Source organism: Erpetoichthys calabaricus, chromosome 3 (assembly GCF_900747795.2).
Source record: "Erpetoichthys calabaricus chromosome 3, fErpCal1.3, whole genome shotgun sequence".
In the NCBI taxonomy this organism is placed as follows: Eukaryota; Metazoa; Chordata; class Cladistia; order Polypteriformes; family Polypteridae; genus Erpetoichthys; species Erpetoichthys calabaricus.
Window position 1 is genome coordinate 119,129,027 of NC_041396.2, and position 20,416 is coordinate 119,149,442.

Genomic DNA, 20,416 nt, shown 5'->3' on the forward strand with positions numbered 1-20,416 from the left:
AGATAGATACTAAATTAATTTATTGGTCAGAATAAGTGTAATTACTATCACATTTTAAACACCATATTGTATCATGTCAATTCCCAGATTCCATTATCTTGTTTTGGTGACTTGGACCCATTGCTATCATGTGACCTTCAATGACACATGATGGTACATGATATCATCAGGCTTCCACTATAAAACCGATGTGGCAGTCTTCTTCAAAATCTTTTGCTGCATCAAAGAAATGCTAAAAGAAGGTATTTCTAATATTGTTAAGATCAAAAAACACAAGCTACTTAAATTAAGGTTTGCATTTAATTTATAAATCTTTAATTATTTTTACTTTATTTTGATTTATTTTTGTCTCTTTTGGTTTTGATATTTTATTTTCTTTGATCTTCTGATCTGCACACTGACAATGATTTTGTATGTTTTTTTGTATATTTTTTATTTCCTCATCCTTCTCAAAATAATTGATGATATTACAAAGTTGTCTATAATAACAGGCAGTCCATTATGGTCACTCTGAAGCAAAATGTGCAAAAAAAAAAGCAAAAGAGAAAAGTGAATGCAATAACAAATCCAAAAAATAAAAAAAAAACATAAAAGCAAATCGAAAATGTTGGATTAATAGCAGTAAACTAAAAGATTGTAAACTGAAGTGCACATCATTCATATCAAACAATAGGAATATAACATACAAAACTGCCATAAGTACCAAATTAAAAATAAATAGTTTATTCTGAAGTCACTTTTCACTTAATTGCTCAGTAAATAAAAGGTTTTAGGAGTGAATATATTTACTATTTATATTCAACAGGGACTCATACTGGCAAATAGTGTAAAGCATAAAAGTAATTAAATCTAAAAATTGTTTTTGAATTTATGAATATTGTAATGCCACAATATAGGCAACTCCTGAATTATTGGTGATTTGAGGGAATCTTTTAACTGTAACAGAAATAGGTGCACCAAAAGTTAAAAATGGGAAGATAAACCATTTTCTATAGTATAAACCAGAGTATTTGTTTTATTTTTGGGAACTTGAATTAATGTTGGCATGCTCAAATAACAGGTACCATGATGGTACAGTGGGCACTGCTGCTCCCTCATGCTCTGGCATATAAATTCGTACCCATGCTCACAGTGTTCCAACTGAGAGTGTGCATGAATAAAGTTTGAAAAATATTTGTATGAATTTTATTTGTTTTTAATTACTGTTGGTATCATTATGTATTACAGTATTCCTAAACAGCACCATGACCTGAGCTACAACTTCAAAATTTCATTAGCATGTTAAGCATTACTGAATTTATTATCAAACCTGTTTATCTAGTTTATGGTTGCAGAGGCTAAAATCTATCTTGGCATCATCATTTGCTAAGTAGTAACCAACACTGAACATGTGTGACAGTCCATCACAACACTCAATAATACACACATTTACACTCACTAGTACAAAGCCAATTTCTGTCACCAATTAATGCACACATCTTTGGGACTGAACATCACACAGACAATGCCAGAGCTGGGATTCAAAGTCACATCAGTCATTACTGCACAATGTTGCCACAATTCAACAAATTTGAGATAAATAAGATGTAAAGGGTTGACCAGCTAGCTAGGTATTGTGAGGAGAAAGGGCATCATCAAACTTTGAGGCATCTGTGCTAAGAAATATACCAAAATGTCAGCTCCAAACAAATGTTCTATGGATAACATAACAGTCACAAATCTAATTAGTGTAATTCGGGATCACAAGGGGCTGGAGTCTACCTGAGCAGCACAAGGCACCAGACAGGAAACACCTGGGACATATTATTAAAAATACCAAAAAAAAAAAAATCAATACATTGTATCATCAGGAAGAATACTGTCTTATAATATTAAAATTTTGGGATATTTCTATTTCTTCACCAATGTGTAATACTACCTCCTTACAGATCTATCATCATGGGTTTGAATTCCTTACCAAGTCGCTGTCTATCTGGTGTGTACACATTGTCTTCATGTCTTTGTGGGATTTTCTCCAGATGCTTTGGTGTTCCTTCCTGCTTGTTAGGTTATTTGCCAATTTATAACTGGTCTGGTAGGTGTGTGTATGAGTGGGCCCCGAGATGGACTAGGACCCTGTCCAAAGAAATTTCCTGCTTTATGCCCAGAACAGCCAGGATAATATATAGCCTCTCACACCCCCGAGTTGGATTACTTGCTTTTGAGAATGAGATTTCATTGTTATTAGTTTAAAGTTTGACCTGATCCTGGCTGTTAAGACACTTTTGAGAATAAATAATCATTTCAGATGGCAAAGTACAAAGAAAATAACAATAATAATAATAATAATAATAATACATTTTATTTATATAGCGCCTTTCCCATGCTCAAGGCACTGACAGAATATAGGAAGAATGGCAGGGTATATAGTATATAGCGTTGTACAAACCAGATAAATAAATAAAGAAGATTACAACAGTGAATTCAGAGAAAAAAAGCCTAACAGACAACATAATTGATGGTCTCGCACACACACATACAGGTTACATGAGCATCTCGACAGAGAAGTAAACTGAGAGAAGGGTAATAAAGTCAAGTAGTGCTAAAAGCCTTCCTGAACAGATGAGTTTTGAGTTGTTTTTTAAAAGAATTCATGGAGTCAGCTGACCTGATTAATTTTGGTAGGTCATTCCAGAGTCTGGGCGCTATACAGCTGAAGGCCCTGTTACCCATGGAGTGTAGATTAGTGTGGGGCACAACAAGATTGCCAGAATCAGAGGACCTTAGTGGGCAGACAGGCACATAGTGATGGGGAAGGTCACTGATGTAGTTTGGCTCGAGCTTATTTAAGGCTTTGTACGTTATTAGTAGGATTTTATATTCGATTCTGTAAGACACAGGGAGCCAGTGAAAACGGAGCAGGATGGGTGTTATGTGCTCGCTGCTGCTGGTTCGAGTAAGGACTCTGGCAGCTGAGTTTTGAATAAGCTGGAGCTGTGATAGAAGATTAGAAGGGGCACCTGCCAGTAGGGAATTACAATAATCGATGTGGGATGTGATAAAAGCATGGACAAGTTTCTCAGCATTAGAGAAGGAGAGGAAGGAGTGAACACGGGATATGTTACGGAGGTGAAAGTAAGAAAGTTTCTTAATGTGATTTATGTGGGCGGAATAAGAGAGGGAGGAATCAAAAATGACACCAAGATTCTTTACAGTAGAGGCAGGTCTGATGAGATCACCGCCAACTAAAACTATGACAGAAGAATGAGAAACAACACTTCATTATTCATTTAATTCCTTTCATTTTCTATGCCACACTTTTTGCAAAACTCAAGCTGCTAATTTGCATTTTCATACATACAGTAGTTAAAATACAATAAAATTATGGAGTAAATAGTAAATGCTAATATTTAAGAATATTATGATAAGACAATCTGGTAATGGAGAAGAATAATCCAAAACATAAGCAATTTCACAAATTCAAAACAACATGAAACCATAATCATTAGAAAATCTATCATCAAATTCTATGTGTTTTAGCCCCAACCACATCTGCCATTTTTAATCAACAGTACGCTATTGTCAAGGCTAGTGTCCATAATTTTGCTGTGTTATCACTGGTGGTGCTAATGTCTCCGATAAATGCAAGGTTTTGCTCTAAGGCCAGGACTTACACCTGGCTCAAATTTATTGAAACATCAATCACCTGAGCACTACATAAAGATGAGAAACAGAACTGGATGACTCAGTAACAGCTAACCAGAGGGATTGTTACAGCTTTAATAATGCAATACCAGCAACTCCAAAAGGTAAACATGCAGCTGAAATAAATGGTGTAAACATTGTAAACAATGGTGATTAACTATTGCATTTGATAAACGTGTTTCAAAGATTATTTCTCACATTTTTCAAAAGCCATCCGTGGAATGCCCACTTTTCTTGTACTTTAATTTGTTACTGTTTCTTTGCTTGAAATAGTAACAGAAGTTATTTTGGCTAAAATGTATGAATTTTTAAAATATATATCAAACTACATATTTTATTTCAAATTTGTAACTATCAAGTTATATCTGTTATTCCCTTTTTTTATAGATACTGCACCCTGATCCTCAGTTAATAGTGAAAACAACAAGCAGATTTGATATTGCCCAAGGATCAGTTGGTAAGTAATGTATTAGATAGATAGATAGATAGATAGATAGATAGATAGATAGATAGATAGATAGATAGATAGATAGATAGATAGATAGATAGATAGATAGATAGATAGATAGATAGATAGATAGATAGATAGATAGATAGATAGATAGATAGATAGATAGATAGATACTTTATTAATCCCAAGGGGAAATGCACATACTCCAGCAGCAGCATACTGATAAAAAAGAAACAATATTAAAGAGTGATAAAAATGCAGGTAAAACAGACAATAACTTTGTATAATTTTAATGTTTACCCCCCCGGGTCGAATTGAAGAGTCGTATAGTGTGGGGGAGGAACGATCCCCTCAGTCTGTCAGTGGAGCAGGACATTGACAGCAGTCTGTCGCTGAAGCTGCTCCTCTGTCTGGAGATGATACTGTTTAGTGGATGCAGTGGATTCTCCATGATTGACAAGAGCCTGCTCAGCGCTCATCGCTGTGCCACAGATGTCAAACTGTCCAGCTCCGTGCCTACAATAGAGCCTGCTTTCCTCACTAGTTTGTCCAGGTGTGAGGCGTCCTTCTTCTTTATGCTGCCTCCCCAGCACACCACCGCGTAGAAGAGGGCACTCACCACAACCATTTGATAGAACATCTGCAGCATCTTATTGCAGATGTTGAAGGACGCCAGCCTTCTAAGGAAGTATGGCTTAAATCAATGTGTTTGTATTATAACAGGGGCTCACTCAATAAAGGAAATGCACACAGTGTACGGTATTCTGCATGGGATTTATTTGCTATAAGACTGGTCCCAGTACTACATCCCTGGATTCTTCATATGGTTTAATTAAGTCAGTGCAAGCAATAAGCAAGTTTAATATCAGCCTACCAGCCTTCTTACACTGCACTCCAAAAAATTATTATTATTATTATTTTTATAGCTTTTGAAAAATTATTCTAGCCTGTCTGTGTTTTATATTCAGCTCCTCATGTGCTTGATCCCACAAGAGGCAAATAGTACACCCTCTAAGGGAAGAGTTCTTCCATTGGCTGTAGCCAAACATAAACTGACTTCTCCCCTTCTACTTACTTATTTTACTCTAGCTAAAAAAAAAAAAGCTAAGCATTTTTGGGCCTGGGTTGCAGCTGGAAGATGTGGTCTGTGTATGGATCCCAAAGCCCTAGTCCAGTGATGGGGACACTGTGCTGTAAAATTTGGCTCTGTCCTTCAGATGATAAGTAAAGCTGAGGTCCTGATTCTCTGTGGCCATAAAAGATTTCTGTGAAAAGAGTCGAGTGTTCTCCAATGCTGTGACTAAATTACCCACTATGGTCTGGTCATTCTGGCACCCTAATCATTATCTATCCTTTATTGACTAACTATCTCTTACTCACCCCATCATCACCTAGTAGCTAAGGTGAGTGGTGAGTGTACTGGCACATACATGGCTGCCATTGCATCATCCACGTAGATGCTAAATATTGGTGCTAGCTGATGGTGCTCCTCACCATCCATTTTAATCACATTGAGTAGGTTAGAAAAGTGCTATATAAATCTAATAAGTTAATAAGTTAATTCATTAAAGATCAATCTTTATGAAAAATAACTGATGCACTGAACAACCCCCCGATCTTTTTGTCTACTTCTTTTTGTCTATTATACATATTAATTGTATAGATTAATTTTATACAAGTATAAGAATTTGCATTGCACTCAAAGCAGGACCTCACCCCCACTCTTCGATTTTAAAAATGTGTTCAAGCACATGTAAGAAGAGGCTAACATCCTGATACTGTACCTGCAAATCCTAGAAGAAACACACTGGTTTAGAGCTTCCATGCTCAATTCAGAAATAAATTTTATTTTCAGGTAAACACTAACACTGACAAAATAAATGCATGACCAAGCAGTATCATTTGAATATTTAGAAAGTTAATAAACAAAACATTAAACACAGTGTTACATGCAATGTTAAAACAATTTACAATGAAGGTGAAACAATGCCTCAGTAACTGTAACAGTTTCATGCAAATAAAAAAAAAATCTTTAATTAATGTAACACTCTTCTTCACAGAATGAAAATGGCATACTTATGAACTGGAGTGCAAAATTTAAACTCCCAGCTAAATAATTAAGCAGGATCAAGTCAGACATGTGAAGTAATAAACAACAATGCAGGACATACATATATTGATGGGGATAGTTCTGATTTCTTAAGGGAACTTGCTAATGTCATCAGTTTAAGTTACAGAATACAGAAGATAGAAATGAAAAATGCAAAGGAAATCAAAAAGGTGTTATTGTGCATCCAGATAATACAAATAGATTATTGTGGACATGATATGAAACGTTAACTTTCAGTATTGTACGTTGTTGCTTCATGGAAGAGCCCAAAGTTCAGTGGGGGAATACTTCTAAACCCCTGGCTGAGTGTTGTACAATCAGAGTCTCTTCTGGGTTTATGTCAGGGGAGTTTGCCCATCTTTTCTACATGTGCTCTTTGGACTTATGTCAATGTACCCTGTGGTACCTTGTGGGAAATCTTTAAACAGTAAGGTGTTCTTGGGGCACTGTTGTATGCCATTTCTCATAGCAACTATTGTACTTAGATTTTAGTTTAAAGTATTGACTGTCATCATTGGACTCTTTTTCTGTGTATGATTTTTGTGGACAGGGTGCCAAGCCAGAGCCTAAGTGTGGTGGGTATTCAGTTTGGGAGCTTAAGGGTTGCAGGTGTATTGTTTGCAGCTGATATTGTCCGCTGATTCATGAAACATTAATTTTGTTTATTATAACTGACCATATATCCACCTGGAGATTTTTTTTATCTTCAGGAATGATGCTGACTGTGGAGTTTTTGTTTTCCTCTCTTTCACTGTGAACTAGACCTATTTCAACAATTATGTTCATGGACAGATATTATTAGGTTCTATTTATATTAACCAGTTCGAAACTCTTTGCCATCTTGTGTGTTTAAATAAATAAATGTTGCAATTTTGTTTACCTGTGACCTTGTTACAGTGCTCTGAACTTTCTGACCCTGCATTTAGTGAAGCACACTATACAAAAACAAAACAAATACAATTGAATTGAAACTATTTCAAACTGTGATCTCTGCAGAACGCCGGAGTGTTTTGCAGCTCAGTATAACACACTAGATATAAGAGTGAGCAACTACAACTCTGAAATCATATTAATCTCCCAAAAAGAACAGCGTTGTAAGGGGTGAGTATCTGCCCCAAGTGAAAAAGTTCAAGCATCTTGGAGTCTTGCCTTCTTGAATAAATGTACATCAAGAAATTGGTGCATTGGCCACAATTTTATGGATGTTGTACTAGACTGTGGGGTTGAAGCAGGAGCTAGGTTAGTGGTGAAGTGCTAATCATTCTACATCCCCATCATCTTTGGTCATTGACTCTGAAAACAATGGAGGAATTATAGGTATCATTTATCCTGGGAGTTTCAGGGAGGACTGGAGAAAGATCCTGGAGCAGGGAAGCCTGGAAAATTCTCCTCAGCGTGTTGCAACTACAAATTTCAGTAGGAAAAAAAGAAAGAAAATGATGTTGGTAATAATGATTATTCTGCTTATCCAGACATGTTGCTATTAATAATTTTTGTCTTCATAATATTGTTTCAGACTTGCTTTCTTTAATCAAAGAAACCGTTTAATCAGAATATCTTTTTTAATGTTTAGGAAACTGCTGGTTCCTGGCTGCCTTGGGTTCTCTCACATTTCATCCTAATATTTTAACTCAAATCATACCAGGTGAACAAGGATTTAAAAACATGTATGCTGGGATCTTTCATTTTAAGGTATCCAATTTTAAATTATATGTATATACTGTACTTTTAATTTTCTTTTATGTAGTAGGTATTATTATCTTAGCGCTGGAAGTACACTTTCTTCTTAAAATGTATTTCAACATAGATTTATTTTTTTGTATTCACTTTCGAAAGCGGACACCAAGCAGTATTTTAGTTGTGACATCCTACCTCAGTGCTTTAAGTTCAGAAACACTAAGACACATCATTTACTCAATTTATCTGTGAAAACTTATTTTCTGTCATTTTAAAGGCTAATATTTTGTTCAATTTTAATGATGATAAATTGAAATGTACAGATTTTATGCACATAACTTTGACAGATTAAGGTATGTTAATTCTCTGGTCATAATGAGATCACTCTTTCACATGTATTTACAGTAGTTGGCTGTTTATATACTATATTACACATGGTTATATTTCACTTTAATAAATCAGACATTATGTTTCATGCATTCTACATGAACACATCACATTTCATTAACATCAACCTATTTACGTCTGATGTGATGTGATGTGAGGACGAGGTACTCTTTGGAGACTGAGACGTACTGACGTCATGTTTGCAAACGAAGAGGAAGCAGCTGAGTGTTTTTGCTTCTGTGGTGTGAGAGTTAATTAAAAAATGCATTTTGCTCCCAAAAACATTATGTTTTGGTTGCTACTAAGGAACGGTGCAGACATCTTTAAAGCATTTTTTTTTTCTTTAGAAGGTTTTTTTTTTGTTATTTCTTTTTGCTCTCACAGGAACAAAAGCAGCTGAGCATTTGGGGAAGTGTTTAGAAAAGGTACTTGTTAGTTCTACATATACTTGTTATTTGTATTCAAACTAGTGTTGGTGAGGCAGGGCAGTAAGCAGTAGTAGCTGACACTGGCACCTCTGTAAGTACAGTGGTGTGAAAAACTATTTGCCCCCTTCCTGATTTCTCATTCTTTTGCATGTTTGTCACACAAAATGTTTCTGATCATCAAACACATTTAACCATTAGTCAAATATAACACAAGTAAACACAAAATGCAGTTTTTAAATGATGGTGTTTATTATTTAGGGAGAAAAAAAATCCAAACCCACATGGCCCTGTGTGAAAAAGTAATTGCCCCCTTGTTAAAAAATAACCTAACTGTGGTGTATCACACCTGAGTTCAATTTCCGTAGCCACCCCCAGGCCTGATTACTGCCACACCTGTTTCAATCAAGAAATCACTTAAATAGGAGCTGCCTGACACAGAGAAGTAGACCAAAAGCACCTCAAAAGCTAGACATCATGCCAAGATCCAAAGAAATTCAGGAACAAATGAGAACAGAAGTAATTGAGATCTATCAGTCTGGTAAAGGTTATAAAGCCATTTCTAAAGCTTTGGGACTCCAGCGAACCACAGTGAGAGCCATTATCCACAAATGGCAAAAACATGGAACAGTGGTGAACCTTCCCAGGAGTGGCCGGCCGACCAAAATTACCCCAAGAGCGCAGAGACGACTCATCCGAGAGGTCACAAAAGACCCCAGGACAACGTCTAAAGAACTGCAGGCCTCACTTGCCTCAATTAAGGTCAGTGTTCACGACTCCACCATAAGAAAGAGACTGGGCAAAAACGGCCTGCATGGCTGATTTCCAAGACGCAAACCACTGTTAAGCAAAAAGAACATTAGGGCTCGTCTCAATTTTGTTAAGAAACATCTCAATGATTGCCAAGACTTTTGGGAAAATACCTTGTGGACTGATGAGTCAAAAGTTGAACTTTTTGGAAGGCAAATGTCCCGTTACATCTGGCGTAAAAGGAACACAGCATTTCAGAAAAAGAACATCATACCAACAGTAAAATATGGTGGTGGTAGTGTGATGGTCTGGGGTTGTTTTGCTGCTTCAGGACCTGGAAGGCTTGCTGTGATAGATGGAACCATGAATTCTACTGTCTACCAAAAAATCCTGAAGGAGAATGTCCGGCCATCTGTTCGTCAACTCAAGCTGAAGCGATCTTGGGTGCTGCAACAGGACAATGACCCAAAACACACCAGCAAATCCACCTCTGAATGGCTGAAGAAAAACAAAATGAAGACTTTGGAGTGGCCTAGTCAAAGTCCTGACCTGAATCCAATTGAGATGCTATGGCATGACCTTAAAAAGGCGGTTCATGCTAGAAAAACCTCAAATAAAGCTGAATTACAACAATTTTGCAAAGATGAGTGGGCCAAAATTCCTCCAGAGCGCTGTAAAAGACTCATTGCAAGTTATCGCAAACGCTTGATTGCAGTTATTGCTGCTAAGGGTGGCCCAACCAGTTATTAGGTTCAGGGGGCAATTACTTTTTCACACAGGGCCATGTAGGTTTGGATTTTTTTTTCTCCCTAAATAATAAAAACCACCATTTACAAACTGCATTTTGTGTTTACTTGTGTTATATTTGACTAATGGTTAAATGTGTTTGATGATCAGAAACATTTTGTGTGACAAACATGCAAAAGAATAAGAAATCAGGAAGGGGGCAAATAGTTTTTCACACCACTGTAAATAACTGGCATTGAAGTAAGTAAAATAAGCAACAATTCCTTAGTGTTGAAAAAAGGGGCAACTGCTGACTTCAAAGTGGTAAAAAGAAGGGCTCAGCAGTATGTAGGCAGGCAGCAGCTGTTAAGATGCAGGCACAAAAGGGTGTAGGGGCAGACAAATTAACTAACAGTGGATATTCAGTAAGTGACTTTTTCTAGATTGAACAGTTCTTAGTGGTCAGGACAGTAGAGCAGTCAAGAGGGAAGCAGTTTAAGGGTTCATTAATACAAAGCAATACAAATGGTGTGAGTGGAGTGCTTTTACGTAAAGAATAAAAACAGCATAAAGCTAGGAGAGCAGTCAAAGAAAAATAAAGTTGACCTCATTGTAGGATAAACAGCAGGCAGTCGTTGGGGAGAATATTACAGGAGCTTAGGGGGTCAGAAGGTGTAAAATAACTGTAGCAGTTTTTCAATCTCATTTTTGGCTTACATTTTTTTTAGTTTACCATTTAAGTTAAATCTTTTAATTTTAATTAAAAAAAACTTTAAAAGCATGCAGCCTTAGTAATCCAAAGTCAAATTTTAATAACGAGGCCAATGCAATGCAAGTCCTGTTGGATGTTGGAATTTTTAGAGAATGGCTTGGAGGAGCTAGTCTTCAATGAGGGGTACATTTGCAGGAGATGCCAGCTGATCCAGCACCTCAAGCTCACGTTCACTGAACTGGTAGAGGAGTTGGCTGGCCTGTTTTGTTGTAGATAATTGAGGGACTTGCCCCAGGTGTTCTTTAGAGAGATAGTGTGCCACCCCTAAGGTAGCGTGAGAGGAGACTCCAGACTAGACAGGCAGAGATAGGCAAGTCACAGTCATAAGGCACAAGGTAAAGGGTGCACACTGTCTGGGGCATCAACTCCAGAACTGGAAGTGTCAAACTGTTTCCATGTCTTTGTGGAGCTGGACGGTGTCTCTCAAGATTCTAAGGTGGTAGGCAGGCATGAGGACCCCCAACGGGCCACCACAAAACCAGTTCCCTGAAAGAGAGAGAGGTACAGATAGTTGGGGACTCAGTCATTAGGGGGATTTAAGTGCAGTTTTTCTCCAGAGACAAACAGTCTCGCATGGTGTGTTGCCTTCCAGCTACACTGGTGGGGGACCTCCCTGGAAGGGTTGATAGGCTCTTGGCCAGAGTGGGGGTGGATCCAGTGTTAATTATGTGTTAATTATTACCAAATCAGATGTCATGGCAAAATCTACTATCCTTCCCCCTACTCCCCACCCTCCATGTACACTCTCTATCACCTCTCTGCTCTTTCCCACATGCCCATTTAGATCTCCACCAACAATCCATTTATGCCAAGAAAACATCCTCCTTTTCCTCACAACCCACTTGAGAAGTATATGCACAATGGATATTATCTACAGCCTCACCAAGGCCCAGCTTGACAAGCCTATTTTATAGGTGTTCGGATGCTTCTGTACATACACCATTTCTCTCTTGCTCATTTCCTCCATTGTACAATAAGATAAAGCTTTCTCCCAGTTCTCTTGACCTTTCCTCCTTCTATCTAGTTTTCTGCACACAACAGTCCCACTTTCCTCCTTTCTATCAAATCTGCCAACTCTCTTCCTTTCCCAGTAATTGTCCCATCATTCAGTGTCCCCACTCTTACCTTTAGCTTACCCTTTTCTTCACCCCAACCTCCCAAAAGCACCCAGTCTTCTTTTTTTGCTTCTTCTAGCTCTTGCTTACTTCCCACAAGGGTCAGACAAAGACCCTGCATATCGCCAATGGGGTTTGCCCTAGCATTTTCTGAAAACGATTTGCTTGATTCCATCCTTAAGGTTTTAGCTAAAGTTGTACAGCAGATGCCTTTCCTGACACTAACTGCCTCTATTTATCTGGACTTAGGACTGGCATCAACTTGGGCTGGCTTGCCACCCTCCTAATGGTTTGGAAATGCTCTCGTCAGATTTTATTAAATGCAGAACTGAAATTCTCAAACACAGTAAGGTCCTGACATATGTAGCTGCAGAGGGTAAATGCTGCAAGATGTAGTGGAGAGCCAAGTTCACTGCATCCTCAGCTGACCTTTTGACCTTTTTTAAACAAACCAACATGGGTCAAGGTCAGAATTTGTGACAGATTTTCAAATGACTTCATTATTACATACGTCAGTGCACAGGGATGATTGTGGTTTCTTTAAAACAGACAGGGACCTTGCAGTGAGCCAAAGACTAAGTACGAATTTTTGTAAATTCTGGGGCTAACTGATCATAACAATGCTTTAGCGAGAATGGAGGAATGTTATCTGGGTCAGGAGCTTTCCAACATTTCTATCTCTGCTCATAAATGCTGAGAGGGGAAGTGCAGTTGAACTAACAGAGAGGTAAGTCAGGTGGTTTGACATCCTGAGTGGTGGAGGGGTGCTTTTGAAACGTGCAATAAAAAATCTTTAATTGGTCAGGGAGAGAAGGATTAGAATGTGTCAGAGGAGGCTTGCATTTGTAAGCAGTTATCTCTTTTAAAAAATAACAAGCAGATAAACAATTATTTGTGGAAATGCTCTGTTGCAGCTTTGTCTTGTATCCTTAATGGCTCTCACCTTTTGATATTTAACTTCTTTGTAAATATATTTGTCTCTGTTTTTGTAAGACTCCTCTTTAGTTTTATTCTTAATAATAATAAAAATAATACATTTTATTTATATAGCTCCTTTCCCATACTCACAGTGCTTAAAATATTTCAGCATAGTAGAGAGCCAATACTTCTCTGACAGTAGCAGATAACATTTCAGCAGTACAGTGGAGAAGATGAGACAGGTGGGTTGGGGTGGCCTAGAGGAGCGGCAATAGCAAAGCAGCAAAAGTCTAGAAGAAGCATAGTAGAGGATATTACAAGAGGCACATGAAGATAATTACCAGAATTTGAAGGTTTTAACATGCAACCACATATATATAACGATGAGTATTACAGGCATGATCACCCCAGTGCCACAAGCCAGGTGGGTGGAAACATCAGATTATTACTCCAGTTGAAGCATGTATCTCCACCATGAACATAAATCAGGCAATGTCTCATCCAGTGAACCACAAAAATATTTAGATATCTCTGAGGCTGTGAACCCAGTTCAGATAATATCCACAAAAACAAATCCAAATTCATTGCAAAAAGTAATCAATTGCATCCATGAACTATATATACAGTAGCAGAAAAATGAAAAGTGTAAAAAGTGCAAGTTAGCACAAATTTTAATAAATGGGTTGTCATTATTGTATTTGCTGTTTTCAGTGGAATACAGATTTCCTGTTAAAAACCTATTGAAGAAGTAACTGTATTTGTGTTCTCATCTAATCCATCAGAGGCATCTCTGAATACCTTGCAGAGAGTAAGGTCCAGTCCATTCTGTAGTCTCTCCATAGCCTCACTAGTCCACTTATGCACTGTTTTTATATCTGGTTAAATTGATATCAATTACTGTTTATATGAATGGACAAGAAATATCATGACATGGTAAGAATTTCCGAAAGGGACCAGTGAAATAGCCAGTGAAATGACAGAGTAAGCATCAGAAATAGTGCTATAACAGTGATCTAGAGTTTTCTCCTTTCTAATTGCACATTTCACCAGCTGTTTGCATTTGGGAAGCTCAGATACCACAGTAGGATTATTAAAGTCACTAAAGATGCAAACTGTGGAATCTGGGTATTTATTCTCAGCAACTAACACCTGACCAACTAAAAGCTGCATTGCAGTAGTGCTATTTCATTGAGGCAGCATGTAAACTCCAATTAGAATGACAGATGTGAATTCTCTTAGCAGGTGAAATGTTTTGCAATTAATTGTCATAAATTCCACATGAGTTGAGAAGCTTCATCCCAGCACTTTAAAATCTATGCAACACAATTTGTTAATAAAGAAACAAACTACGCCACCTTTACATTTGTTGCATTAGTCATTATTGTGATCGTGTCCAAAAAGATTGTACCCAGGAAGATTGACAGCCTTGCTACAAATTAAAACATCCAAGCAAGTTCCAGTAAAGCAAAACATTGCAGTGAATGAATAGTCAGTTGCTAGAGCTTATAAGTAATCAAAGCTAATCCATTTTATTGCACAGATCAAGGATAACCAGTACTGATGATTGAATGCCATGTTTTCTGAAAACGAGGAGAGTCCCAGTTCAGAGACCCTGCTTCCTTCCACTAGTGCCAGTTGCGGTTTGGCAGTGACTCCCTCTTCTTTCATGTTTAGTTCCCTTGTCACGCTGAGGACATTTGCATGTACCACAGATCCAGTGTCCTGCTGTAGTGATGTCAAATGTTTAGCTAAAAATTCAGAGAGTTTAATAAATCAGCACAGGTATATGTTAAACAACTAACTACATTAATGAAATTAAAGTGACAGAAGAGTAACACAATAAATAGGATAAATAAAATCCCATCTTTGCTAAGCTGGTCCACTTTCCTGCCTCAGAATCTTCTGTAATTTTTCCACCTGTTCTCATCTTCCACCTTCTCTACTTGATCTGGCTTTTCTTCCTACTTCAAGTACATCCCTTACCTTTCACTCCACTACTAATTCCAGGATCACTGAGCCTTTTATTAGCAAAGTTTTCTTTCCCAGCTCCTGATGCTCAATAATCTACAATTCTGGTCCTAACTGGATCTTCCACAACAACATCCTTTTAAATCTTTGTGCCCATTATCAAGATGCTATATTAAAAATAGATACTGTGAAAAAAATCAGTAAATTCTTTCAATGTAATTTATGTAACTTACAGTCCCTCAACACAAATAGTTTGGATGCATTTAATAGACAAGCTCAACAAACAGATAGGGAATTTCTTTATTGGCAACATCAGTGAAATTCCAAATGTTCTTTGAATCTAGAAGCACAAATGTGAAGTAGAGATGTTGTACCCGCTTAATTAATAAGTTGGAACAATAAATAGAAAGTACTGTGGTACACTTGGACCAAGTATGGGAACACAGGATTTATGAATGAATGAAATGGGGGAATGGAGTGAGAAAGAGAGCGAGAGTGAGAGAGAAGCAAAGAAACAAATGCACTGTGTGGAGCTTGGATGCACACATTGACACTAGAATAACTGCTGCATAAGTTGAACTTATTCTGTAGGTGTGAGGGAAAAATCACACACAGATGCTACATCTTCTCATTTGCAATAGTTCTTCAGAGTTCCAAGATTTCTCTACAGATTAAAAAATGAAACTATTAAACCTAGTAAAACTAGTATGATTTAAGAAGTAAACTTAATTTTGCTGCAGGAGTTCCAGAATATAATGTTTTAATTTGCATACTTCATTTTTTTAGAAGAAATGTATAATTAACTTTATATATTTACCTTCACCTATGGGCTACATGCTTCTTTTTCATTTCAGTTTTGGTATTTTGGAAAGTGGGTGGACGTGGTGATCGATGACAAATTGCCTATTCTTGATGGGAAATACCTGTGTGTTTCACCTAAAACGTTAAATGAGTTCTGGCCTCCTTTGCTTGAAAAAGCATATGCTAAGTAAGTAATTGATTTTTTTTTACATATTTAGCTTATTTTCCACTTGTACAAAAAGAGTAAAGTGAAACAAAAGAACATTGCCTGCTCAGAGTTGTTTCACAGATATCTATGCAGATCAATGTAGAGCTTTGCAGGTCTTTTCTACATTCAATAAAATACACAGAGGGAAAGCTTGACAAAACTACATTCACCAAGCCATACTAATTGCTTGGATACATTGCAAAGTACAGCAATCTCTCAACTAACACAAAGCCATGTATTAATATTAATAACATTGCCTTAACAGGTGTCTTAAACAATATCTTCTCAATAGGTTAGCTCTCTGACTTTCCTATTACACTGTGCAGAGAACACATACTCCCTAAAATAATGCTTTTTGCAACTTTTATTGAAAACTACATCATTTATCCTGTATCCTGTCAGGAACATGTAGATTAATGCCTTGGTTGGTTATTTATTATTTTTATAATCTTTGGATATTGTCTTTTTGTTATTATTTTGTATGGTTGATTTTCATGTGTGGTGCATCAGGTGCATTAGTGTATCATGTCACTATGATGCTGTGTGATTAATAGGCACAGAATATATGTGCCACATAACAGGTTATAAAAGATGGGAATTGGTGTGACTTTTCTTTGTTGAAAATAAAGAAAAGACCTTTGTGAGAGATTTTATTTTTCTGCAATTGTATTTCTTTGTTTTTTTGTTTACAACCTTAGTTTCCATTAACATCCTTGAGTCTTATATCCTCTTTTGTAATTTTTCTAATCTCTGACTATTCCTCACTGTTATACTGAGTATAACAATTTGTCCTTTATTTGTCTTTAAACTACATCATAATGGTCATACCCAGCTGGCAAGGAAAGGATACTCCAGTTTCAAAAAAAGACTATTGCACTTTGTGTTGATAAGGACATTTTAAAAGAATGAAGTGTGTTATGTGAATAATTAGAGAGGGACAAACTGGGAGATAAAGGCACAGAATAGGAACAGACAAATCATAAGCAGGGGCCAGGCAAGGGGTCAAAACACATCAAAGCCCAATATAGAAAATGCAAAACCAAGGTTAAGGAAACAAGCAAAGTGCTAATGCAAAGTTTTTGTGGAAGCAACTTTAATATCCCCTGAGATAATGAGAATCAAGAGATAAAGTAAAAGAATCTTCTGTCATGCTACAAGTTATTCTGTTGCTATTAGATAGATAGATAGATAGATAGATAGATAGATAGATAGATAGATAGATAGATAGATAGATAGATAGATAGATAGATAGATAGATAGATAGATAGATAGATACTTTATTAATCCCAATGGGAAATTCACATTCTTCAGCAGCAGCATACTGATACAATAAATAATATTAAATTAAAGAATGATAACAATGCAGGTGAAAAACAGACAATAACTATGTATAATGTTGAATGTTAACGTTTACCCCCCCGGGTGGAATTAAAGAGTCGCATAGTTTGGGGGAGAAACGATCTCCTCAATCTGTCAGTGGAACAGGACAGTGACAGCAGTCTGTCGCTGAAGCTGCTCTTCTGTCTGGAGATGATACTATTAAGTGGATGCAGTGGATTCTCCATAATTGATAGGAGCCTGCTGAGCACCCTTCGCTCTGCCACAGATGTTAAACTGTCCAGCTCCATGCCAACAATAGAGCTTGCCTTCCTCACCAGTTTGTCCAGACGTGAGGCGTCTTTCCTCTTAATGCTGCCTCCCCAGCACACCACTGCGTAGAAGAGGGCGCTCGCCACAACTGTCTGATAGAACATCTGCAGCATCTTATTGCAGATGTTGAAGGACGCCAGCCTTCTAAGGTAGTATAACCGGCTCTGTCCTTTCTTGCACAGCGCATCAGTATTGGCAGTCCAGTCTAATTTATCATCCAGCTGCACTTCCAGATATTTATAGGTCTGCACCATCTGCACACAGTCACCTTTGATGATCACTGGGTCTATGAGGGGTCTGGGCCTCCTAAAATCCACCACCAGCTCTTTGGTTTTGCTGGTGTTCAGTTGTAGGTGGTTTGAGTCGCACCATTTAACAAAGTCATTGATTAGGTCCCTATACTCCTCCTCCAGCCCATTCCTGATGCAGCCCACGATAGCAGTGTCATCAGCGAACTTTTGCACATGGCAGGACTCCGAGTTGTATTGGAAGTCCGATGTATATAGGCTGAACAGGACCGGAGAAAGTACAGTCCCCTGTGGCGCTCCTGTGTTGCTGACCACAATGTCAGACGTGCAGTTCCCAAGACGCACATACTGAGGTCTGTCTTTAAGATAGTCCACGATCCATGCCACTAGGTATGAATCTAATCCCATCTCTGTCAGCTTGTCCCTAAGGAGCAGAGGTTGGATTGTGTTGAAGGCGCTAGAGAAGTCTAGAAACATAATTCTTACAGCACCACTACCTCTGTCCAAGTGAGAGAGGGATCGGTGTAGCATATAGATGATGGCATCCTCTGCTCCCACCTTCTCCTGATATGCAAACTGCAGAGGGTCAAGGGCGTGTTGAACCTGTGCCCTAAGGTGGTGAAGCAGCAGCCTCTCCATGGTCTTCATCACATGTGATGCCAGAGCAACAGGCCGAAAGTCATTCAGCTCACTAGGACGTGATACCTTTGGGATTGGGGTGATACAAGATGTTTTCCAAAGCCTCGGGACTTTCCCCTGTTCCAGGCTCAGGTTGAAGATGCGCTGTAGAGGGCCCCCCAGCTCCGATGCACAGACCTTCAGCAGTCGTGGCGATACTCCATCTGGACCCGCTGCTTTGCTGGCACGAAGTCTCCTCAGCTCTCTGCTCACTTGCGCTGTTGTAATTATGGGTGGGGATGTCTTTCCTATGCTGGTATCAGCAGAAGGATGTGTGGAGGGTGCAATACTCCGAGGTGAGAGTGAGAGTGGGTTAGGGTGGTCAAACCTGTTAAAGAAGTTGTTCATTTGGTTTGCTCTCTTCACGTCTCTCTCAATGGTGGTACCCCGCTTCGAGCTGCAGCCAGTGATGATCTTCATCCCATCCCACACTTCCTTCATGCTGTTATTCTGCAACTTCTGCTCCAGCTTTCTCCTGTACTGCTCCTTCGCCGCCCTGAGCTGGACTTGGAGTTCCTTCTGCACGCGCTTGAGCTCATGCTGATCACCGTTTTTAAAAGCCCTTTTCTTCTGGTTCAAAAGGCCCTTGATGTCACTTGTAATCCATGGCTTGTTGTTAGCATAGCAGCGTACAGTTCTTACTGGAACTACAATGTCCATACAGAAGTTGATGTAGTCAGTAGTGCAGTCAACAACTTCCTCAATGTTCTCATTATGAGATTCCTGCAGGATATCCCAGTCTGTAGTTCCAAAAAGTTCTCTCAGAGTATTCTCAGCCTCCGGGGTCCACTTCCTGAATGATCATCTGGTTACAGGTAGGACTCTCACTTTTGGTTTATAGTGAGGCTGAAGCAGAACCAGGTTATGATCTGCTTTCCCAAGCGCAGGCAGCGGGGTGGCGCTGTATGCGTCTTTAACGTTTGCATACAGTAAATCAATAGTCTTATTTCCCCGGGTGTTACAGTCCACATACTGGGAGAATGCAGGTAATGTTTTGTCCAGCGTCACATGGTTAAAGTCTCCAGCGATTAGCACAAGCGCCTCAGGGTGCTGCGTTTGTAACTTAGCAACAGCAGAATGGATGATGTCACTCGCTGACTCCTCGTCCGCCCGAGGAGGGATATACACGATGACAACAATGACATGTCCAAACTCTCTGGGCAAGTAGTAGGGACGTAAACTTACGGCCAACAGTTCGATATCCCTGCAGCAAGTGGAGATTTTGACATTAATGTGTCCAGAGTTACACCACCGTGTATTAACATAGAGAGCGAGTCCTCCTCCTTTGTGCTTCCTACAGGTACTTGCATCGCTGTCCGCTCTAACTGTGCTAAACCCGGGTAGCTCCACGTTGGCATCTGGGATGGTGTTATTTAGCCAGGTTTTGCAAAAACACAACAAACTGCATTCTCTGTAGGTCCTGACATTTTTCACCAGCGCAGCCAGTTCGTCGATCTTATTTGAGATTGAGTTTACATTCCCCAGAATCACAGAAGGCACCGAAGGCTTGAAACGCCACTTTCTCGCAAGCCGCTTCATTTTTAGCTTAGTGCCGGCTCTGCTGCCACGATACCGCCTTCTTACCTCGTCAGGTAAATATGGAACCACACCGGCACTGGCATTTGTTCTCAGCGCTCGAAGTTGAGTACTTGAATATGCGAGTCTCGGCGTGTAAAAATCCATGCCCACGTTGTAAAAGTAAGTGTGTCCAGGGAACGAATCCACATAAAATAAAGTAATAGGAGTGATCAATAAATAAAAATAGAAAAATAAAAGTAGAAAAGTACACATACATATACAGTCATACACGGAGCTGCTGAAAAGGCTGCCACTCACGGCGGCGCCGGA

General features: G+C 38.7%; 1 protein-coding gene across 2 annotated transcripts in view; it reads left to right on the forward strand.

Annotated features, from left to right (window-relative positions):
- The window catches only part of LOC114649337 (calpain-1 catalytic subunit-like), a 125,766-nt gene that overhangs the window by 10,410 nt on the left and 94,940 nt on the right, over window positions 1–20,416 (forward strand). For both annotated transcript variants that reach the window (XR_007934344.1, XM_028798843.2), the window contains exons 3-5: window positions 4,072–4,141; window positions 7,819–7,937; window positions 15,838–15,971. Coding sequence is in view for 1 of the 2 variants with exons in the window: in XM_028798843.2 (XP_028654676.1) it covers window positions 4,072–4,141; window positions 7,819–7,937; window positions 15,838–15,971 (323 nt within the window). In the remaining variant the exon portion in view is untranslated. The remainder of the gene's footprint in view (window positions 1–4,071; window positions 4,142–7,818; window positions 7,938–15,837; window positions 15,972–20,416) is intronic.